Raw genomic sequence first — 17,657 nt, 5'->3', positions numbered from 1 at the left:
TCAGTAATTCAAACACACAGTCCTCGGAAGTAAGTAGAAGAACCAGAATCCATCTCCCACGTAGCTGAGTTCTTTCACATCTGATCTAACATGGTCAGGTGAGTCTCCTATGTCTACTTACCATACCTAAAAGGATCTTCTGGTGGGCAACTATCACAGGTAATTTATTCAGGATATGGATTAAGATCCCAAAGAGAAATGAAAAGGGTCTTTAAAGCAGCTAAAATCCATGTCTAAAACTCATATATTTAATTCATAGCAAACTCTGCCAGGTTTTTTGTTTTTGTTTTTTTTTCTGCGTCGGCTGCTTTATTTAAGGACTGGTGACTAACAGTTCCCAACCCAGCCCCTTCCTCCTCTATAAAAGCAACTATACATGAACCGGGGCCCCCGTGCCAGGGCCCAGCCAGGGGCCAGTGGTGCTGAATCCCAGGCCACAGTCCTTGGAAGGCAGAGGAGGCGTGCAGTCCAGTTCACACGGGCAAGGTGCTGGGGAGGTGGGTGAGGAGGCGGAGAGTCCTGAGGCTGTCTCTGCTGGGCTTGCCCTCACCCAGGATGTCAGGACATTGGCCCCCGGAGAAGCCAGGGCTTCAGAGCCAGGGGGTCAGGGGCTGAAAGAGGGAGCAAGTCAAAGGCTTTTGGAGCCAAGGGAGGCAGTTCAAACCCCCGGAGCTCCCTGCCCATGAGCACACCCCCATGGCCACACTTAGTTTACTCTTAGTTTACACACAATTTGGATAGGATTGGCATTAGTCTTCCTGTTTCCCAGATTAAAAGCAAGAGGGTACAAAAGGGTTGTTATAGATAGGTAAACTAACTGAAGGCAGCAAGGAATAATATCTGATAAAGAGGTAGTGTGGTACAGAGTTTAAGAACACTGGCTTTAAAATCTGGGGCAATCTAAGCAACAACATGAATAATGACAGCAATGGATTACAACCCACTGAGTAAAATAAGATTTCAGGAGTCCATATTGAAAATAATAAGTCAAAGGGGGAGAAGGGAAAACTCTTCCTTACTGTAGAAAGTAATAAATGTAGACAGAAGGATGAAATTAGAAAATCATCATTTTGCAATGTCATTATTATCAGGGATAACAAGAGTATCTAGTCCACATGGCTGTGTTAATCTATGTAAAGTGCTTAGAATAAGGACTGACATATAATAAGTGCTCAACAAATGTTAGTTATTACTTCTATGTACCTGGCCCTGTGGTTAGGCTGTGGGGAAATCAAGAGAAGTATGAATAAGACACTTAAATTGGGAAGACAGTATGCCATTTTATAATAAGCATAGAGACTTGGGTTCAAATCAAAACTCTATCATTTACTGACTATGGTTTTTGACAACTAAGTACACCTCTGAAGACCCCATTTCCTTACCAGAATAATGCAGATAATGATGCCTCCCTTGTAGGTTGAGATAAGTATGTAAAACTCCATGGTGCCTAGCACATAGAAGGAGTTGCACAAATATGAGCTCTCATCCCTTTGTTCATATAATCCTAGTGATAATAACTTGAGTCTGGGCCAAAGTACACACCAGATTTGTACTTGACCAGCCCCAGGATTCATGCTGATATAGCCCTATATTAAGGCAGCTCTTCTATATTCTGCACAAGTTAGCTTGCTTTAAAATCTAAGACAGAAGGGTTTGTCGATCTAAACTCAAAGGGACATAATTTGGTTAATCCTCAGCTGTTGTATCCAATCATTGTTCAATCACACCCCCTTCCATGGCAGGCTGTCCCTCCAGGCAGCTAGTGTCACTAACTGTGCTACCTGGGCCTCTTCAGGTTCATGAGTATTGATTCTATCTGTCCAATTTGCAGGCTGTAAGACGTGTCCAAGCAACCAAGTATGCTGTCCTTGGCCCCGGAGGGCAGACAGTGGTCTGGCAGGATGGGGAGAGGAGAGTGACTAGACTCAGCCCTGGGGCTGCTAATACAATCAAAGGGAATGGGCAATTCACTTCACAAACTTGAAGGCCAAAGAGGGTAAGCATCTAAGCTAGTAACTCATTCTGCAACCTCAGAGAAGATTCCCTTCACTTTTAATAAAACTCAAAAGACAGCAGACCCACTGTGGGATAGAGCTAGGATTAATGGAACCGTGGCTGCTCAGTGGCCAAGAGTGGCACCAACCACCTTGCCAGATGGCTAGCAGGCTTTTCATTTAACAGCCATCACGTACATCCAACCCAGAGTTCCACAGGGATCAGGCCATTCTTGGAGAAGCCAGACCAGATCAGGCTGGAGGGCTACATGACTATGATGAATTTTGGTGACCAAAAGAACTTCATGGACCTGTGGGCTGCAACAGGGCAGAAACAGAGTAGGAAACTAGCCAGGTGAGAGAAAGCTAATGAAGGCTTGGAGTGCCAAGAATTTCATTGTCAAAATAGAACCAAGGGGACAGAAACCAGGCAGCAGAGATGTGAATCAGAGAGTCAGAAGCCAAGTCAGATGGCAAGGACTGGAGACTGAGGCAAAAATAGTAAACCACAAACAAAGTAAGGAATCAGAAACCAAGAAATACACTGGTACCATAGGGCAAGGCAAACGAAGCAGTAACCTGGAGCAGTAGTGAGGAGGCTGGGAATGAAGTGATTTCTGCCTCTTTGATATTTTTTTGCTGAAGTAGAAACAAATCCCCAAATTTAGAATTGCTTTTTGGAGAAGGTGAATTCCATGGGGAGATGGTGAGCTGGCCCACCTGGATGAGAAGAGGAGTACAGGGCCAGCCATAAAATTAGAATCTGACATCACAGAGGGAGGCAGGCCCTGCTATTCAAGGTGATTCACCAGAGGACAACTGCAGCCTCCCCTCTGTTCTGGTGCTGGCATACTGGTTGACATTTTGTAGTTTAGGCACTTTGCCTTAAATTTAAGTAGCTGGTACCAAATGGGCTATAGTGTATGAGCTAGGCCGTCATAGTTTTAACAGCTGGATTAAAGGGGGCAGAGAACACCATGAAAACATCTCCACTCAAAGGAACTATACTGACTACTCCACAGGTATTCACTGAGCAAAGGCTTAAGAATATTTCTTCCAGCCAACTCTGGTGTTCTGTGAAAAGATGCCTACCAATGCCAATATCAACCTCAAAGGCTAGAGATAATATCCAGATGCACTATTTCCCTTACTAACTGGAGAAATAAAAAAATGTTTATAGCAGCCCAAGAGAATGGGGGTCTGTCCTTATAGTGATTTGGCTCTAGCACCAGTGCTTGCCTTCGTGTGGCCATCAGAATCTGTTCTGTTCTTATCTCCCCATGAACAGACGCACCAAAAGGACTGAGCCTTGCAAACATTGAAGGTGAAGTTTGTGGGGGACAGATAGCACCAAGCTGACAGGCTCGCAGTGGAGCAGCAACAGGACAAAGCTAGCCATGCTGGAGCTGGGGACAGGCAGACAGGAGAATGCAGGTCCAGAGAGCCCAAGACCTCAGCAAGTTACACGTGTGAGTAGGATCGGTAAGCTTTGATTCTAGGCTGAGCGCTATTTTCTCTCTGCCTTATTTCTACTGCCTGCTGGTACAAGTAAATATTTTCTCAAGGGTATAGTGTATGGCTAAATAAGAGGAAGACAGTAATCTAATAATGAAAGCTGACATTTGTATACACTTGTTATATGCCAGGTGCTATTTTAAACACTATATATATTTTAACACATTTAATCTTCATAACAACCCTATGAGGTAGGTTACACATAAGAAAACTGAAGCACTAAGAGGTTAAGTAACTTGTCCAAAGTCATTCAGCTGGAAGAGGTGGAGGTGGGATCAAACCTGGCAGTCTTTCTAAAAAGTCCATGTTCTTATCATCTGCTATATTGCCTCTCACTTTCCTATATTGACTCCCAGGTAGCTGTCTGTAGAAGCACTTTGTCTCAACTCAGTTTTTAGCAACCCAAGAGAAAAATTAGGCAAACTTATAGTCAATTCCTAGAGGAGAAAACAAACAAACAAAAAGTATATTAAGAGATAGCCTCAAGCTCATTTGTTATTAGATAAATGCAAATTAAAATGAGATATCACTTCAAATTCAACATATTAACAAAAGTTAGAAAGCTGAAAAATGCCAAGTATTGGTGAGGACATAGGGTTCTGAGACTCTTCATGCACTGTTAGGGTAGAGACTGGTGCAGCCATTCTGGAAGCTAATCTTATATAATACTTTTGTCAAATCAAAGTACCTTACCCTATAGCCCAGCACTTCTCCTTCTGAGTATAGATATCCCAGAGAAATTCTTACACAGGTACATAAAGGGCAACACACGGGACGTTCAGCACCGCATTCTGTGGCAGTGGGGAGTTGCAGACAATCAAGTGTCCATCACTGGGGAATGAATAAGTTAAATGTGGTAGGCACACACTATGAAACATGATGCAGCAGTTAGAAGAAACAGGCTGGATATACGTGCAGCAACATGGATAGATGATTTTTAAAAGGCCCTATTCCTTTTCCCCTTCTATTATCATTAATTGATCCTAACAATCTGTTTATTCCTTCAGAGAGTCTCACAACTGCAGAACTTTTGATTGCTAAGCTGATAGTGATCTTGGAGAATTAAGGATCTAGTGAAAACAATAAACTACCTGAGCATTAGCAATCAGATGTGCCACTCCGCCTGCTGAGGGTGTCCCCCTACTTCAACTGGCTAGTCCTCATTCACTGGCAGGGCTCCTCAGTGACTGTTACCAACTCAACTGAGCCTTCTCTATCTTCCAGGCTGGATCCACCCCCTTCCTCTTTGTCTGCACAGAACCCAGTACTCACCCCTATGGCAGGTGACCCTCATCCCAGGATATTGTCATTTCCTATTTACTTTTATTTGCCTTTCTCACTAGACTATCAGGTAAGGGCCATGTCTCAACCTTCTTTCCCAGCTCCCAATAGATGTTTTCTGAATGAGTGCATGAATAAATGAAGGAGGAATAAATAAAATCATTAACTTATTTGGTGGGAAATGGGGGAGAAAGGTGTAAAGCAACTGTCTCAGCCCTACCCAGCCCTCTGCCACCAAACGAGGCCACGGGCAGCTTAGCTGTGGAAAACCTCCATCTTCCTCTCCTGAGCACCAGCCCCTTCCTGGGCTACAGGCAATTCCCAGACAAAGCCAAGGAAATGAACAGGACAGTGGCCCCTACATGGCAGTTCCTGGGACTCCTGGAACTCCCTCTGGAGCCACAGCTCCCATGAAGCCCATTTTAATTTGCTGATCAGGCTGTCAATGAGATTAGAGGCGGGAGCACATGTAGGAAGGTTGGCTCACACTGACCTTGATAAGCTCCCACTTTTAGGGCAGTGGGATGTCACAATGCATGGGAGGACAGCTACATTGATCGATGTTAAGGCTTTCTGCTCTCAGTGGCCGGAGGGGTTTGGGGTCATCACATTGTTTAAGAAAGAGTGAGGAAACCTGTGGTGTGAGCTGAGGCCTATGCTGGGCCAGGCGCGTGTCAAAGACGGCTGGTGAGCAGCTGGAGTTGGTGAAGCAAGAAGGGCAGTGATCCCAGCTCCAGGTCGTCCCCACACAATGTTGAGCTTCAGGAGAAGCTCGCCAACTCCTCCTCCCTCTACCCCCCACATCCAAAGCACAGGGTCACTGTGATGAGTGTCATGGGTCCCAAGGAGAAGACAAAGAGTTGACCTATTCTCAGCCCAGTGCACACTTCGATGAGGGGAGGAAGCAAAGAGGTCACAGCTCAGGAGGTTTGCTGGAAAGTCAAATGAGCTGTGTCTCATTTGGCCTACTGGCTAGTCAGGAAATCAGGGTGGCCAGACCAAAGACAAATGGCATGTATTACAAATAGAAGTCCTGTGGCAGTGGGCATGAGCTGGGGGTGAAGCAGTTTTCTTTTTAAAGCCAGCTTCCTTAGGCAACTAACTAAAGATTAGGGGGAAAGCAAGGTACCTGTGTAGAAAATGTGCCCAAATTTCCTTAAATGAGGATAATAATCTTTTGTTTACTTCCCTCAAAAGGTAAAGATCAGTAATCATAATAAAGTAGCCACAGTATATTAAGCACTTTACATTCACTATTTCAGATCCATATAACCACTGGCAATGAGGTACTAGTCTTATTTTATAAATGAATAAACTGAGGCTCAGCAAGACAATATGAGTTACCCATGTATACACATTAAATAAACACATGGCCTGGCTAGTGTGGCTCAGTAGTTGAGCATCGACCTATGAACCAGGAGGTCATGGGTTCGATTCCTGGTCAGGGCACATACCCGGGTTGCAGGCTCGATCCCCAATAGGGGGTGTGCAAGAGGCAGCTGATCAATGATTCTCTCTCATCATTGATGTTTCTATCTCTCTCTCCCTCTCCCTTTCTCTCGGAAATCAATAAAAATATATTTAAATAAGCACATGAACCAAGATTCAAATTAAGGTCTGTCTGGGGCCAAATCTGGTGTACATTCCCCTAAACCACACTGGCTTTCATCCATTCAATCATCCATTAGTCTGTTGTGTTAACCCATAGTTACTGAGCCCCTACTATGTGCCAGGGACAGTGATATTTTCAGATAGTAGTTAAAGTAAAACAGAGCATAGCAGCTAGCCATGAAAGGAAATCCAATTCAGATGGAGAAGGATCAAAATCAATGGTGGACCCAGACAAGATGAGATAATTTGGGGTAAGGCTCAAGAAAGGCATGACACATTAAGCAGAGGGACACGAAATCAAGATCAACCATCACAGGATTTCCAGGACAACCCGTTTCACGTCCTCAGCCTAGTTCTAAATGCCCTTTCAACCTGTAGTTAAAAAACCCTTCCATGTCTTTCAACTGATGGGCCAATTTGGTTAAGCTCTGGTTGTTAGGGATTCTTACTATAGTATGAGCCCAGACTGGGGTCTCTCTAGGCAAATGACCCATGAGTATAATGGGGCTGGTTTATCTCTTATACACTGGACAGAAATAACAACAATAAGAGAACAAAAAAAAATTTTTTTCTGCAGCTTAACTCTTTTCTTAGAAAACCAAAAATATTAATATCAGCAGCAGATACCTACTATATGTACTATGTGCTAGGTACTGCACTAAGTAGTTTTGTGTGTATTTTAATCTTAGCAACCAACCTACGCTGAGGTAAGTGCTATTATTCTCATTTTGCAGATGAGGAAACAGAGCTAATAAGAGGTAAAGTTAGGTTTTAAACTCAGGCAGTCTCCTTCCAGAGCCCTTGTTACTTACTATGTCACACACAACTGGATGATGTGCTCCCCAAAGCAGGGACTGTGCCTGACCATGTTTCCTTGCACACAGGGCCTAGTACATATATATGTTGAATCAATTCACTTCTGGGGCCTTAACACTACACTGTTGATGCACACGTTGAGTTTTCAGTCAGTTCCTAGGCTTTACATGCTAGTATTGTTAAGTTGGGTCTCTCTCAATCTGAATTTTACAGTTGGATTTTCATTTTAATTGTGACTAAAACACTCATGCCTGTTCATTTTTATCAGCACAGATTTACCCACTGCTCTAGCCTACTGACTTCTTCTTTTTTCATGTCCCCAATTCTTTCATCCAACATAATTGCTACCTCTTTAAGCTTCATTTAATCTGTCAAATTGACAGGCATTTATCCATGGTCTCAATGGAATCAGTGATACAACTACTGAATACGACAGAGCCCCGTGGCTCTGATGTCTCTAAAGAAGAATGCAGGAGTGAATCATATCACAGTCCCTAGAAATGAACGATCTTTCCCCAAGCAGCTGAACTGGGTGATCACTGGGTGCTCTCCTGATACCCTGCATCCCAACTGATACTCTCCATGGAGAGAGCGGTGAACACAGAACCCCAGGACAGGATGCAGCATTGGAGAAGTGGGGGAGGGGGAACACACCCTGAAGTTGTCATGTTAGGCAAATGAGCTGGCATTGCTTTCCAGGGAGCAGTGTCTTGGGTTGCCTGAGGTCAAGGCATGTGCCTGCCAAACTAGAATCGGGTGCATGTTGGAATTGGAATATCATTACTACAAAACAGGATTATCTTGAGCAACGATTCCAAATGGGATTAGAAATGACTCTTTGTTACTCAGAGATAATCAGCCACAGCAGCAGCGGTGGGTGGGAGAAATGTCAAGCTTGGCACACTTTTCTGGGGGGCATGGTGCTGGCATCCAGGCACCTGGCCAGCACCCTCACCCACCCTCCCTTGCTGGGAAATACTGGGCACTGTCCTGCATTGGGCAGGTGGCCACCTGGGACAAGAGCCAGCACCCATCAAAAAGCCCTACTCTGGGGTCCCATGTTCTAGGCCAAGCTTCTCAGATAAAGAGGACTAGAAAAAGAATCTCCAAAGCCCTCCAGCAGTAATAAAAATAATAATAAAAGGCAAACCACTACTACTATACTACTACTAACTAAAGTAGCAAACCATTACCAAGTGATTCCTACATGACAGGCACTATTCTAAACACTTACATATATTTACAAATTTATACCTCAAAATAACCTACTGAGGTAGATCTATTTATCATTTCCATTTTATGGCTGAGTAAACAATCACAGATAAGTAAAAGAATTTGCCAAGGTACCTAACTAGAAAGAGAAAGAGCTTGGATTTGAACCCAAGTAATCTGGCTCTAGCGCTCAGAGCTGTACCATGTGCTAGACTGTCACAGCATGAGAGGAACATGGTCAATGATGGACAAGGCCTTTCCTTCACACTCTCTGGTCTCCAGATCCTGTCAGTTCTCCTACTAGCTCTGGTACACTCCTACTTTCTCACCTTTGTGAACCTATGCTCACAATGGCCCAACTTCCAGAAATGCTGTCCTTACCCTCCACCTTTGACGATCAAAATCATGTTCATCTTTCAAGATCCACCTCTTGTGAAAGCGCCTCCTTTCATGATCTCCCCTCAGCACTCTAGATGATCTTCTCTGGGGCACTGACCACATTCTGCCTCATTTAAAGTGAGACTTGTTTTATCCCTTTTCTAACTGTCAGCTTTTTGAGACAAGGAGAGTGGTTTGTCTATTTTTAAATTTCTCATAATCATCCAACACATAGCTATCATCAAGAAACTCTGACTGAGATTATTTGACTCCTGGTCCCAGCAACTGTTGGTCCATCCCATGGTCTTGCTGCCTGCCCTTCCCTCCATAGGCAGTCCAGTCTAGTGGAAAGAATAAGGGCTTGGGGCTCAGAGACCTGGATTCAAATCCTGACTCACTCTTTCACTTACTAGACAACTATGAGCATCTCTTAACTTCATTTTCCCTATCTGTAAAATAGGGATAATAATTCCTCCCTTTTAGGATTGCAGTGAGAATTACAGACTACATGGGAAGTGCTTAACATGTGCCTGGCACACAGAAGGCACCCAATCATCCACAGCCATCATCATTACTACCACCAGGTGATCAGACAGCATAAAGCCCAGCCTCCTCAGGCTGAAGGAAGCACCACTCTGCAACAAGCAGCCAGGCCAAAAATAGGCTGGGAACCCTGGGAAGAGGCTAAAGACCACTAAGGCAGGAGAGACCTCTATGTGATCAAGCCCCCTAAGAACTTGCACTGAAAGACAGGTGTAGGAGTGTTCTACCTCCTCTGTCTCTGGCCAGCAGCAAGGACAGAGAGCCTTCCAGGGAGACTGCCCCTAGTCCAGCTTGCAAGACCAGCACTGGCTCTTTGCTCTAAGAACACCTGTGGAGTTGGTTGCACAAAGGCCTGCAAAACCTCTCCTGCAGGACAGCAATCTGGCTTGGGCTGCTGGGTTCTTAAAGATAGGGTTTAATGCCCTCCTCCCCTTAGTAAGGTGGAGGGAAAATAAGCAAATGCTAAAAATAAATGACTGCTGTGTGAGGGAATTAAATGGTCTTTAGCCAAGGATGGTAGCATTTTAAAATTAACAAAGCCCAGGTACCACATCCAGGAAGGCCTTGGCAAATGCGTGTTATCCACTCATTAGCTCAGCTCCTCAGGGACCTTGGCCAAGCAGGGAAGGCAGTGCCGGGAAGCAGTCCTTCCGATGCTGATGAAATGCACTTCGGGAGAAAAGGCAGGAGGGAGGGAGACTCATGTGGGGAATTTCAAACAGTTCTGCTGGAGATTTGTGCTCTGCCTCACGGTCTCACCTTCTCTAAGGCAGGGGCTTTCAAAGCAACCAGCAAGCCCAGGTGGACTCAAATCTGAATTTCCCACCACCCATTCTTTGGGGATGTTTGGTTCCTGAGGTACCATAATGGCCACACTGTTTAGGTGATCTCCCTGCTTGGCAGTCCAGGGACAAGTTGCCCAAGAATGATGTGGGATGGGAGGCAAGTTTTCAGTCCTGTACCCTGCACTTTCTCCTTACTATAAAGAAGAATCATATGACGCTTTGTGAATTTATACAAGCCTACTCTATACCACGTGTAAAGTGAATTTATCATTTCATTATTCATCAGTAATTATACTTCATGACACCAAGAATCGTGTGAATTCACAAATCTTCTCTCTTAACAATCAAAACATACAGTACTCTAACGTGAGATACAGCAACAAGAATTCCAGGTGGTCATAAATAGAATTCATTTTGACACTACAACATGTATTTTCAGTATGCCACTAGTCACAATTAATGATGGAAAATAGAGAGGGATGACCTTTTTAAGTTTTTTTATGTCAGTCTATTAAAGTATCAATTATCATAGTAAAATTCACCCCTTTAAGATGTACAATTTGATGAGATTTGGTAGTATAGCCACCACCACAATCAAGACTTAGAATATTTTTATCACCCCAATAGGAAAGACTTTGGGCCCTTCCTCCCGCTCCTAAACACTTACCTGATTTCCGTCCCTAAACTACTTCTTTTCCAGACTGTCATATAATTGGAATTAAAGTAGGTAGCTTTTTGTGTCTGGCTTTAAGTTAGCACAAGGCTTTTAAGATTTGTCCATGTGTTGCATGTAAGAGTCGTTTGTTCTTTTTATTGCTGCATAGTAGTCCACTGTATGGATGCACCATAATTTGTCCACCCATTAACCAGTTGATGGATATATGGGTGACTCTAGTTTTTGGTGATTATGAATAAAGCTACTTTAAATATTTACATATAGGCCTTTCTGTAGATGTACGTTTTTATTTCTTGTGGACAAGTACCTGGGAGTTGGTATTACTGGGTTGTAAGGTAAGAAACTGCCTTTACCTTTATAAGAAACTGCCAAAGTGTTTTCCAAAGTGGCTATACCATCCTGCACCCCTATCAGCAACGATGACAATTGTTCTGCAACTTTGTCAGCACTTCGTATTGTCAATTTTTCTAAATTTTAGCCATTGTAGTTAATAGGTTATGTAGTGGTATCTCATGATTTTAATTTGCATTTCCCTAAATGACTAATGCTGAGTATCTTTTCATGTGCTTTACCATCCATCTCTTTTTTTAGTGTCTGCACAAATCTTTTGCCCATTAAAAAAAATGAGTTGTTTGTCCTTTTCTTACTGATTTATAAGAGTTCTTTATATCTTCTGGATACCATTCCTTTATCAAATGTGTTTTGACTGCTTCTTTTTTGAGGAATTAGAAATTATAAGGATCTAAATCATACCATTTTCTTTCTAAACCACTATCCCCTGCATATACATGGATAAAGGGAATAGGAAAGACTTAAACTTTCAATTTACAAATACCTAGTGCTACTGGACAGAGGATCAAACAATACACTTGGTACCTGCTAAAACTCATGAGACTATTTTTACTTCCACTATAAACATCCAACCAACATTAGGTTTTAAGGAAAGCTACATCTGGAGAAATGGCTCTCCTATAAACAGCTTTTGACCTCCCAGGCTCTGCACCTCCCAAAGCCCTGTTCTGGTCTGCCAGGCTCCTGGAATGGTCAACAGTCGTCACACTCCATTGCTGGCCATTGTCCACTGGGAAAGGTAGGAGGCTCCCAATCCATCCCTCAGTGGAAGAGCAAACAGTGGAGCCTGTGGCTGCTTGGACATCAAAGTTGAGCAAACAGGCCTGGGCAGGCCCTGCCTCTCCGCCTATACATCCTGCAAATGCCGTATGAAGGAGCTTCCCTGAGGGGGGTGATGACTTTCAGCTTGCCATAGTGCACATCAAAGTTTGCACCACACACGAACTGGGTGCATGGGTTCGAATCAAGTCGCCCAAAAGCGGATACTCAGCCATTGTATCCAGTTTTAATCCTGTGTTTTCCCAAGTAATTAAGCCTTCTTGCTTATGAACTTGTGACTAAGTAAAGCATCACTGAGAGGTTGTAACATCAAAGTGCCTTCCACCGTCTGTCCATGTTTGATAAAATTGGATTTCTTTCCCTTCTTAAAGAAAAACTAATTGAATTTAACTCAAGGCTGGGTATATTTGCACGAGCCGGTAAAGGCTATGCTAATTCACAGTGATCATCCTGGGACCCTGTGGCTTAGCCTTTAGCTGGACTGGGTCAGAGTACAACACAGAATGAGGCACCCAGACTCAGGTTAAATAAATGACTGTGGCATGAGGCTTATGGAGAGCGCACTGTGGATGGAGAGGGCTGGCAAAAGGATTTTCCTAGTTAGAATGTTGGTTAATCTTTGGCAGAACGGCTACTGAAGACAATGGCCATCACATTATTCAAGTCCTTGATGTCAGTAGTCCCAGTAAGCTTAAGGCAAAGGTTGTAATGCTTATTATCTGAATCTCCTCATAGCCTGGCACATCAGCACCTGACACAGTATAGTTTGAAAAATATTACTGGATGCATGAAATGATAATATGAAGGAATGTCAGAACAAAGTTTCCCTCTCCTGAAGAACCAAACTCTCTGTCCCTTGTTTGCCACGCTCATTGGAGAACTCCAATCTAAATTAATACTTGATTTCACTATTTGATTTACAGTGAGTGTAGCATGGTCCCATTTTTGTAAAATTACACATACACACAATGATCAGTCTCTAGATAGAGGGAATTCAGTTCACTGCTACTTTCTTCTTCTATATTATTTTTACAAAAACAATAAACCTATTTTCGGAAAATCTCTGGTTCAATCCTGATACAATTATCTTTCCTTTTACCAATATGATTTCTGATCTTGATCCAGTTTAACTCTCCTGTGTACATTTATATTTGTATTTTAATTTACGTCACCTCAAACCCTTTTTGGAAATAAAAGGAAGAAATAAATTATAAATTAAGTTCTCATATAGACTTTTAAAATTTTTGTTCTATAGCACTGTATTCTCTATTCAAACTTAAATAAAATAGTACTATTCAAAATTAAATAAGATAACAAATACATACATAAATAAAAGTTCACATGAAGTTAGTCTCCTTAAGAATAGAGACTATTCTGTTTTATGTCCCTAAGGATTTAACATATTAAGCAAGTGCTCACTAAAGGCAATAAAGCAGTTAAGGATGAAATGATTAGGCTACTTTCAGGATCTCTCCCTTGAACTTGGACTGCCAATATTCTAAAGACGACGATTCTCTGCTTTTAGCCTTGAATCAAGGGCTACCCCTCTACCTTCCCTTCATCCAAACTCAATTAAAAGGTGGTGGCGTTTCAGGCCTGGCCAATATGATTCCAGAGGGTTTGGTGACTGGTTAGATTAGCATCAGCACACTTCCAATAAAGAAAAACTTTATTGGTAGGTTGTGCTGGTATGGAAGTGATAATTCTTTAGGACTATTCCCAGGACGCCTTACCAATGGGCCTACTCACTCTTACTAATGTACTCTTGAGATACCCTTTTACCAGATTCTATTTTTCCTTTTTTCCACAGCACTTCTTACCTTCTAATATATTATGTGGGTTACTTCTGCACTATATTTGTTTATTGTCTGTCCCTGCCTCTCTCTATTCAGGGACCACCATCTGTATAGAAATAAGCTCTATGAAGGTGGGGATCTTTGTCAAGCACAGTGCCTGGCAAACAGTAGGTGCCCCCCAAAATTTGTGATATGAATAAATAAACCAACCTGAGAGTATGCTATTTTCACTAAAAATCTGTCTTCTCTGGGTACTGGAATTAAGAGGAGGGCACAAAATGAACACTTAATACACCAATAATTAGTTCTAGGAACCAAAGCAAATAAATACAAGCCAACACTCTCACTTTGCTCAATGAACATCACTGATGTGCTAATGGCCCTGGATAAAGACAGGCCATCAGTTAAACTAACAACTCATTAGATTCAGAAAGAAGTGTCCCCAAAGCACATCACTACTAGCTATCTGTTCACTGATTGACAGTACTCTTAAGTATAGTGTTATTTGCAATTCTGTTCCAATATTGAAAATATACTACACATAAGGGCACACTCCTCTCTAACCCTTTTCTTCACCACTGTCTGTCTCTTTCAGATGGAGACACCTGCAAGCTGGGAAAGACTGGTGGGTAGGGTGGAAGTGGTGGTAGGTGGAGTATCAGTGGTAGAATAAACATGTGCATTTTTGCATAGAGAGGTCTATGTGAGCTGAGAATAGCAACTCACCAGTTGTAACCTGTAGCACATATATTATTATCTCATTTGATTCTCATGAGCACATAGCGAGAATCTACTCTGCTGCCAGATTCAGTCCTCTCACACCCTCTGCTTCGATAATATCCTGTTCACACTGCTCTGACACCACTGGTTACACTATACTCTCTCTACCTGCCTTTCCCCCCCACATTAGGCCATGAGCTCCCAAGGTCTCTGATTACCCAATGATTAGCACAGAGTTTGGCTCAGAGTAAATATTTACCAAATGTTTGTGGAAATGATTAATTTCAGGTGGAGAAACGATGTCCATAGAATTCTGAAACTCAACTAAGGGTCAGAACCAGGACTAAACTCCAGGTCTCAATTGCAAAGTCCATTTACATCAATTTTTCTTTTAAAAAACTAAGTGCTAGGAGCTAGAGGCAAATAAGGAAGTGGAGTGCTGATCTTGAGCCTAAGAATTTCCCCGTGCTGAGAACAAGTTCACAACAGAAGAGCAGAGAAGAGAGACCTATCTCAAGTACAGGTAAGTCTTTCAGGCAGTCTGAGGCAGTGCCACCCCTATATTATAAAATTCCTGTTTTGTTGGTTTCCATCACATTTATGACCTTTCCAAAGGTGGTTAAGACTGGCACATAAAAGCCTTAAAGATCTGCTGGAAGGGAAAATTAAAATTGGTACCTCCAACTATCAATTACAGTGGTTACTACTAAAGTAGATCACTCTCTTTATTTTTTTTTTAAATATATTTTATTGATTTTTTACAGAGAGGAAGGGAGAGGGATAGAGAGTTAGAAATGTTGATGAGAGAGAAACAACGATCAGCTGCCTCCTGCACGCCTCCCGCTGGGGATGTGCCCCCAACCAAGGTACATGCCCTTGACCGGAATCGAACCCGGGACCCTTGAGTGCGCAGGCCGACGCTCTATCCACTGAGCCAAACCGGTTAGGGCAGATCACTCTCTTTAAAAGCATTTATTTTTGCTCTTATTTAATCAATTCTTTTGCACATTCACAGCTAGATAGTGGGATGGAAAGGCAGCACTCAACACGAGACTGGGATCTAGCAGAGGCAGGCAGCAGTGAGGTATATATAGTAAAACACACAGACTTTGTAGGCTGCCAGACCAGGTCCTAAATCCTGTCTGTGTAACCTTAAACAAATCACTTTATCTCTTTGGGCTTCAGTTTTCTTACCTCCAAAATGAGAATAACACATATGTTGTGGGGGTGGTTGTGAGAATTAGCGATAACTCTCTACACAAAGTAGACTATTTAAATCTTTACACAACAGCTACATTCTAAAGGAATGGGCAAGCAGGTAGGAAAATAGCATGCCTCCAATGGGAGGGCAGGAATGCCCCCACCTTCCCCAATTTCCATTAGAACCGCCAAAGAAACAGCCCAGAGAAGCCCTCGATGGGGACAGATTGTCGACTTCTCAACACAGATAAATGGTGGATAACTCACACAAGTACACTTAACTTAATTGCTTACGACAGGCTTTCTTTCTTTTTTTAAAATTACATTTATTGACAGGCTTTCAAACATTTCGTTATTTCAGTAATGCAAAGACTTATCTAAGGTCACAAAGCCAGTGAGTTGGAATTCACAGCTATATCTTCTCTCTCAATATCTCCTACATTTTCCATTGCACTGGGTACAGATCAATTCCTTAAGCTGAGTTCACCTTCCTGTCTCTGGAGAAGACAGCAGGGGGACAGGCAAGGGTGAGAGAGGATTCAGTAATGTGATCTGCAGAGATCTGGCTAAGGAAGCCCTGTGTAAAAGGAGATCTCCTACCTGTCGTTTCGGCTGATGGCTGCCACCATAAGTGCTGTCCAGCCAAGTTTGTGCCTTGCGTTGACATCTGCACCTTCCGACAACAGCCTAGAAAGAGAGAAATATTTTCAGTGTACGGCTTCCCATGGACCTAAGAGTGAAGAAATGAGATAGCCAACAAACAGGAATAGAGGCTTTTGAGAATTCAATATCCATCCCAGCACCTCTAGCCAGTCTCCCCAACTCCAGGTTTCCCCTACCTCTCTCTCTCTCTCTTCCCCTAAATGAGTCTGCCCCTTGCTGTTATCCTCCCAGCCTTCTGAAAAATATCTGCCTTCCCTACCTTCGTACCCTGACACTCCTCCCTCGGTCCAGAATGCTCTCTCCCTGCCTCTATGCCTGTTCTAATCCCACTTTCATGCCATGGGATACGATCCTGGCTGAGGACTCTCCCTGAGAAGGCTCCTTGACTCATTCAGTCCACAGATCTCTCTTCCTTCCTTAGAATTTCCCCATGCTTAGCACCAGATGCCCAGGGACACTTCTTATTTGTAGTTCCCAGGTTACAAAAGGATCACTCTCTTCAAGTTTCTCTGTATGGTGGTTGTTTGAAACTTGGAAATTTTTTAACCCAAGGAAAGATGGAAACAATGATAGAAATGCTAAATTAGGTTTCTAGGAGGTCCACAGGAACTTATTTGACTCTATATGCCAGTGCCTAACATGTAGTAAGGACTCAATAGTTGTTGGATAAATTAACTAACACAGGGTTATAAGTATACCACTAAAAGCCTGAATCCTGGGTCCTGGGAACAGAGGGGCCCTACAATGTGGAAGTGGACAGAGAGAAGGGGAATAAATAGAATCAATCCTCAGCACCTACTACAAGTAGGAACTGCCTTCAGAACTTTACATACATGCTCTCATTTACTCTTTGCACAAGCTTAAGGAGATGATACTAAGCTCTTTTTATGGATGAGGTAATAGTGAGGTGAAATGACTCACTGAAGGTCACAAAGCAAGTAAAAGGGCAGTACAATGACTGGAATCCAGGTCAACAGCGGCTCTACAGCCTGAATCTTTCTCACCTGACCACCCTTCCTCTATTCTAAACCTGATTCCATGTCACTTGTTAGACAAAAAACTAAATTGACTCCAGCAAATCCACAATATGTGCTGGATTCAATGCTAGATTCTGGGATGAGGAAAAAGCATAGAGTCTAACCTAGGGAGCTATACAATTTGGTTGTGGGGAAGGACTCAAGACAGTAGGAAAACAAAGCCTGTAGTGTGTGGAACCCACCAGTAGTGCTACAGGAGGCCAGGAAGGAGGAGACCAAAAGTCAAGAGTGATTCACCAACAAGGCAGGATCTGCTTAGGAGGAAGGGGGAGGGTGTTTGGGGGAACTGGGAGGCTGAC

At 43.0% G+C, this 17,657-nt stretch overlaps 1 protein-coding gene across 3 annotated transcripts in view; it reads right to left on the bottom strand.

Moving 5' to 3' along the window:
* CLPB (ClpB homolog, mitochondrial AAA ATPase chaperonin) overlaps window positions 1-17,657 on the bottom strand; it is a 146,941-nt gene that overhangs the window by 95,191 nt on the left and 34,093 nt on the right. For all 3 annotated transcript variants that reach the window (XM_023758750.1, XM_006094486.2, XM_023758751.1), the window contains exon 3: window positions 16,259-16,345. In XM_023758750.1, the coding sequence (XP_023614518.1) occupies window positions 16,259-16,345 (87 nt within the window). The remainder of the gene's footprint in view (window positions 1-16,258; window positions 16,346-17,657) is intronic.

Source organism: Myotis lucifugus, unplaced genomic scaffold, assembly GCF_000147115.1.
Source record: "Myotis lucifugus unplaced genomic scaffold, Myoluc2.0 scaffold_138, whole genome shotgun sequence".
Lineage (NCBI taxonomy): Eukaryota > Metazoa > Chordata > Mammalia > Chiroptera > Vespertilionidae > Myotis > Myotis lucifugus.
Note: the sequence above shows the minus strand (reverse complement) of the source record. Positions and strands in the feature narration are given on the sequence as shown.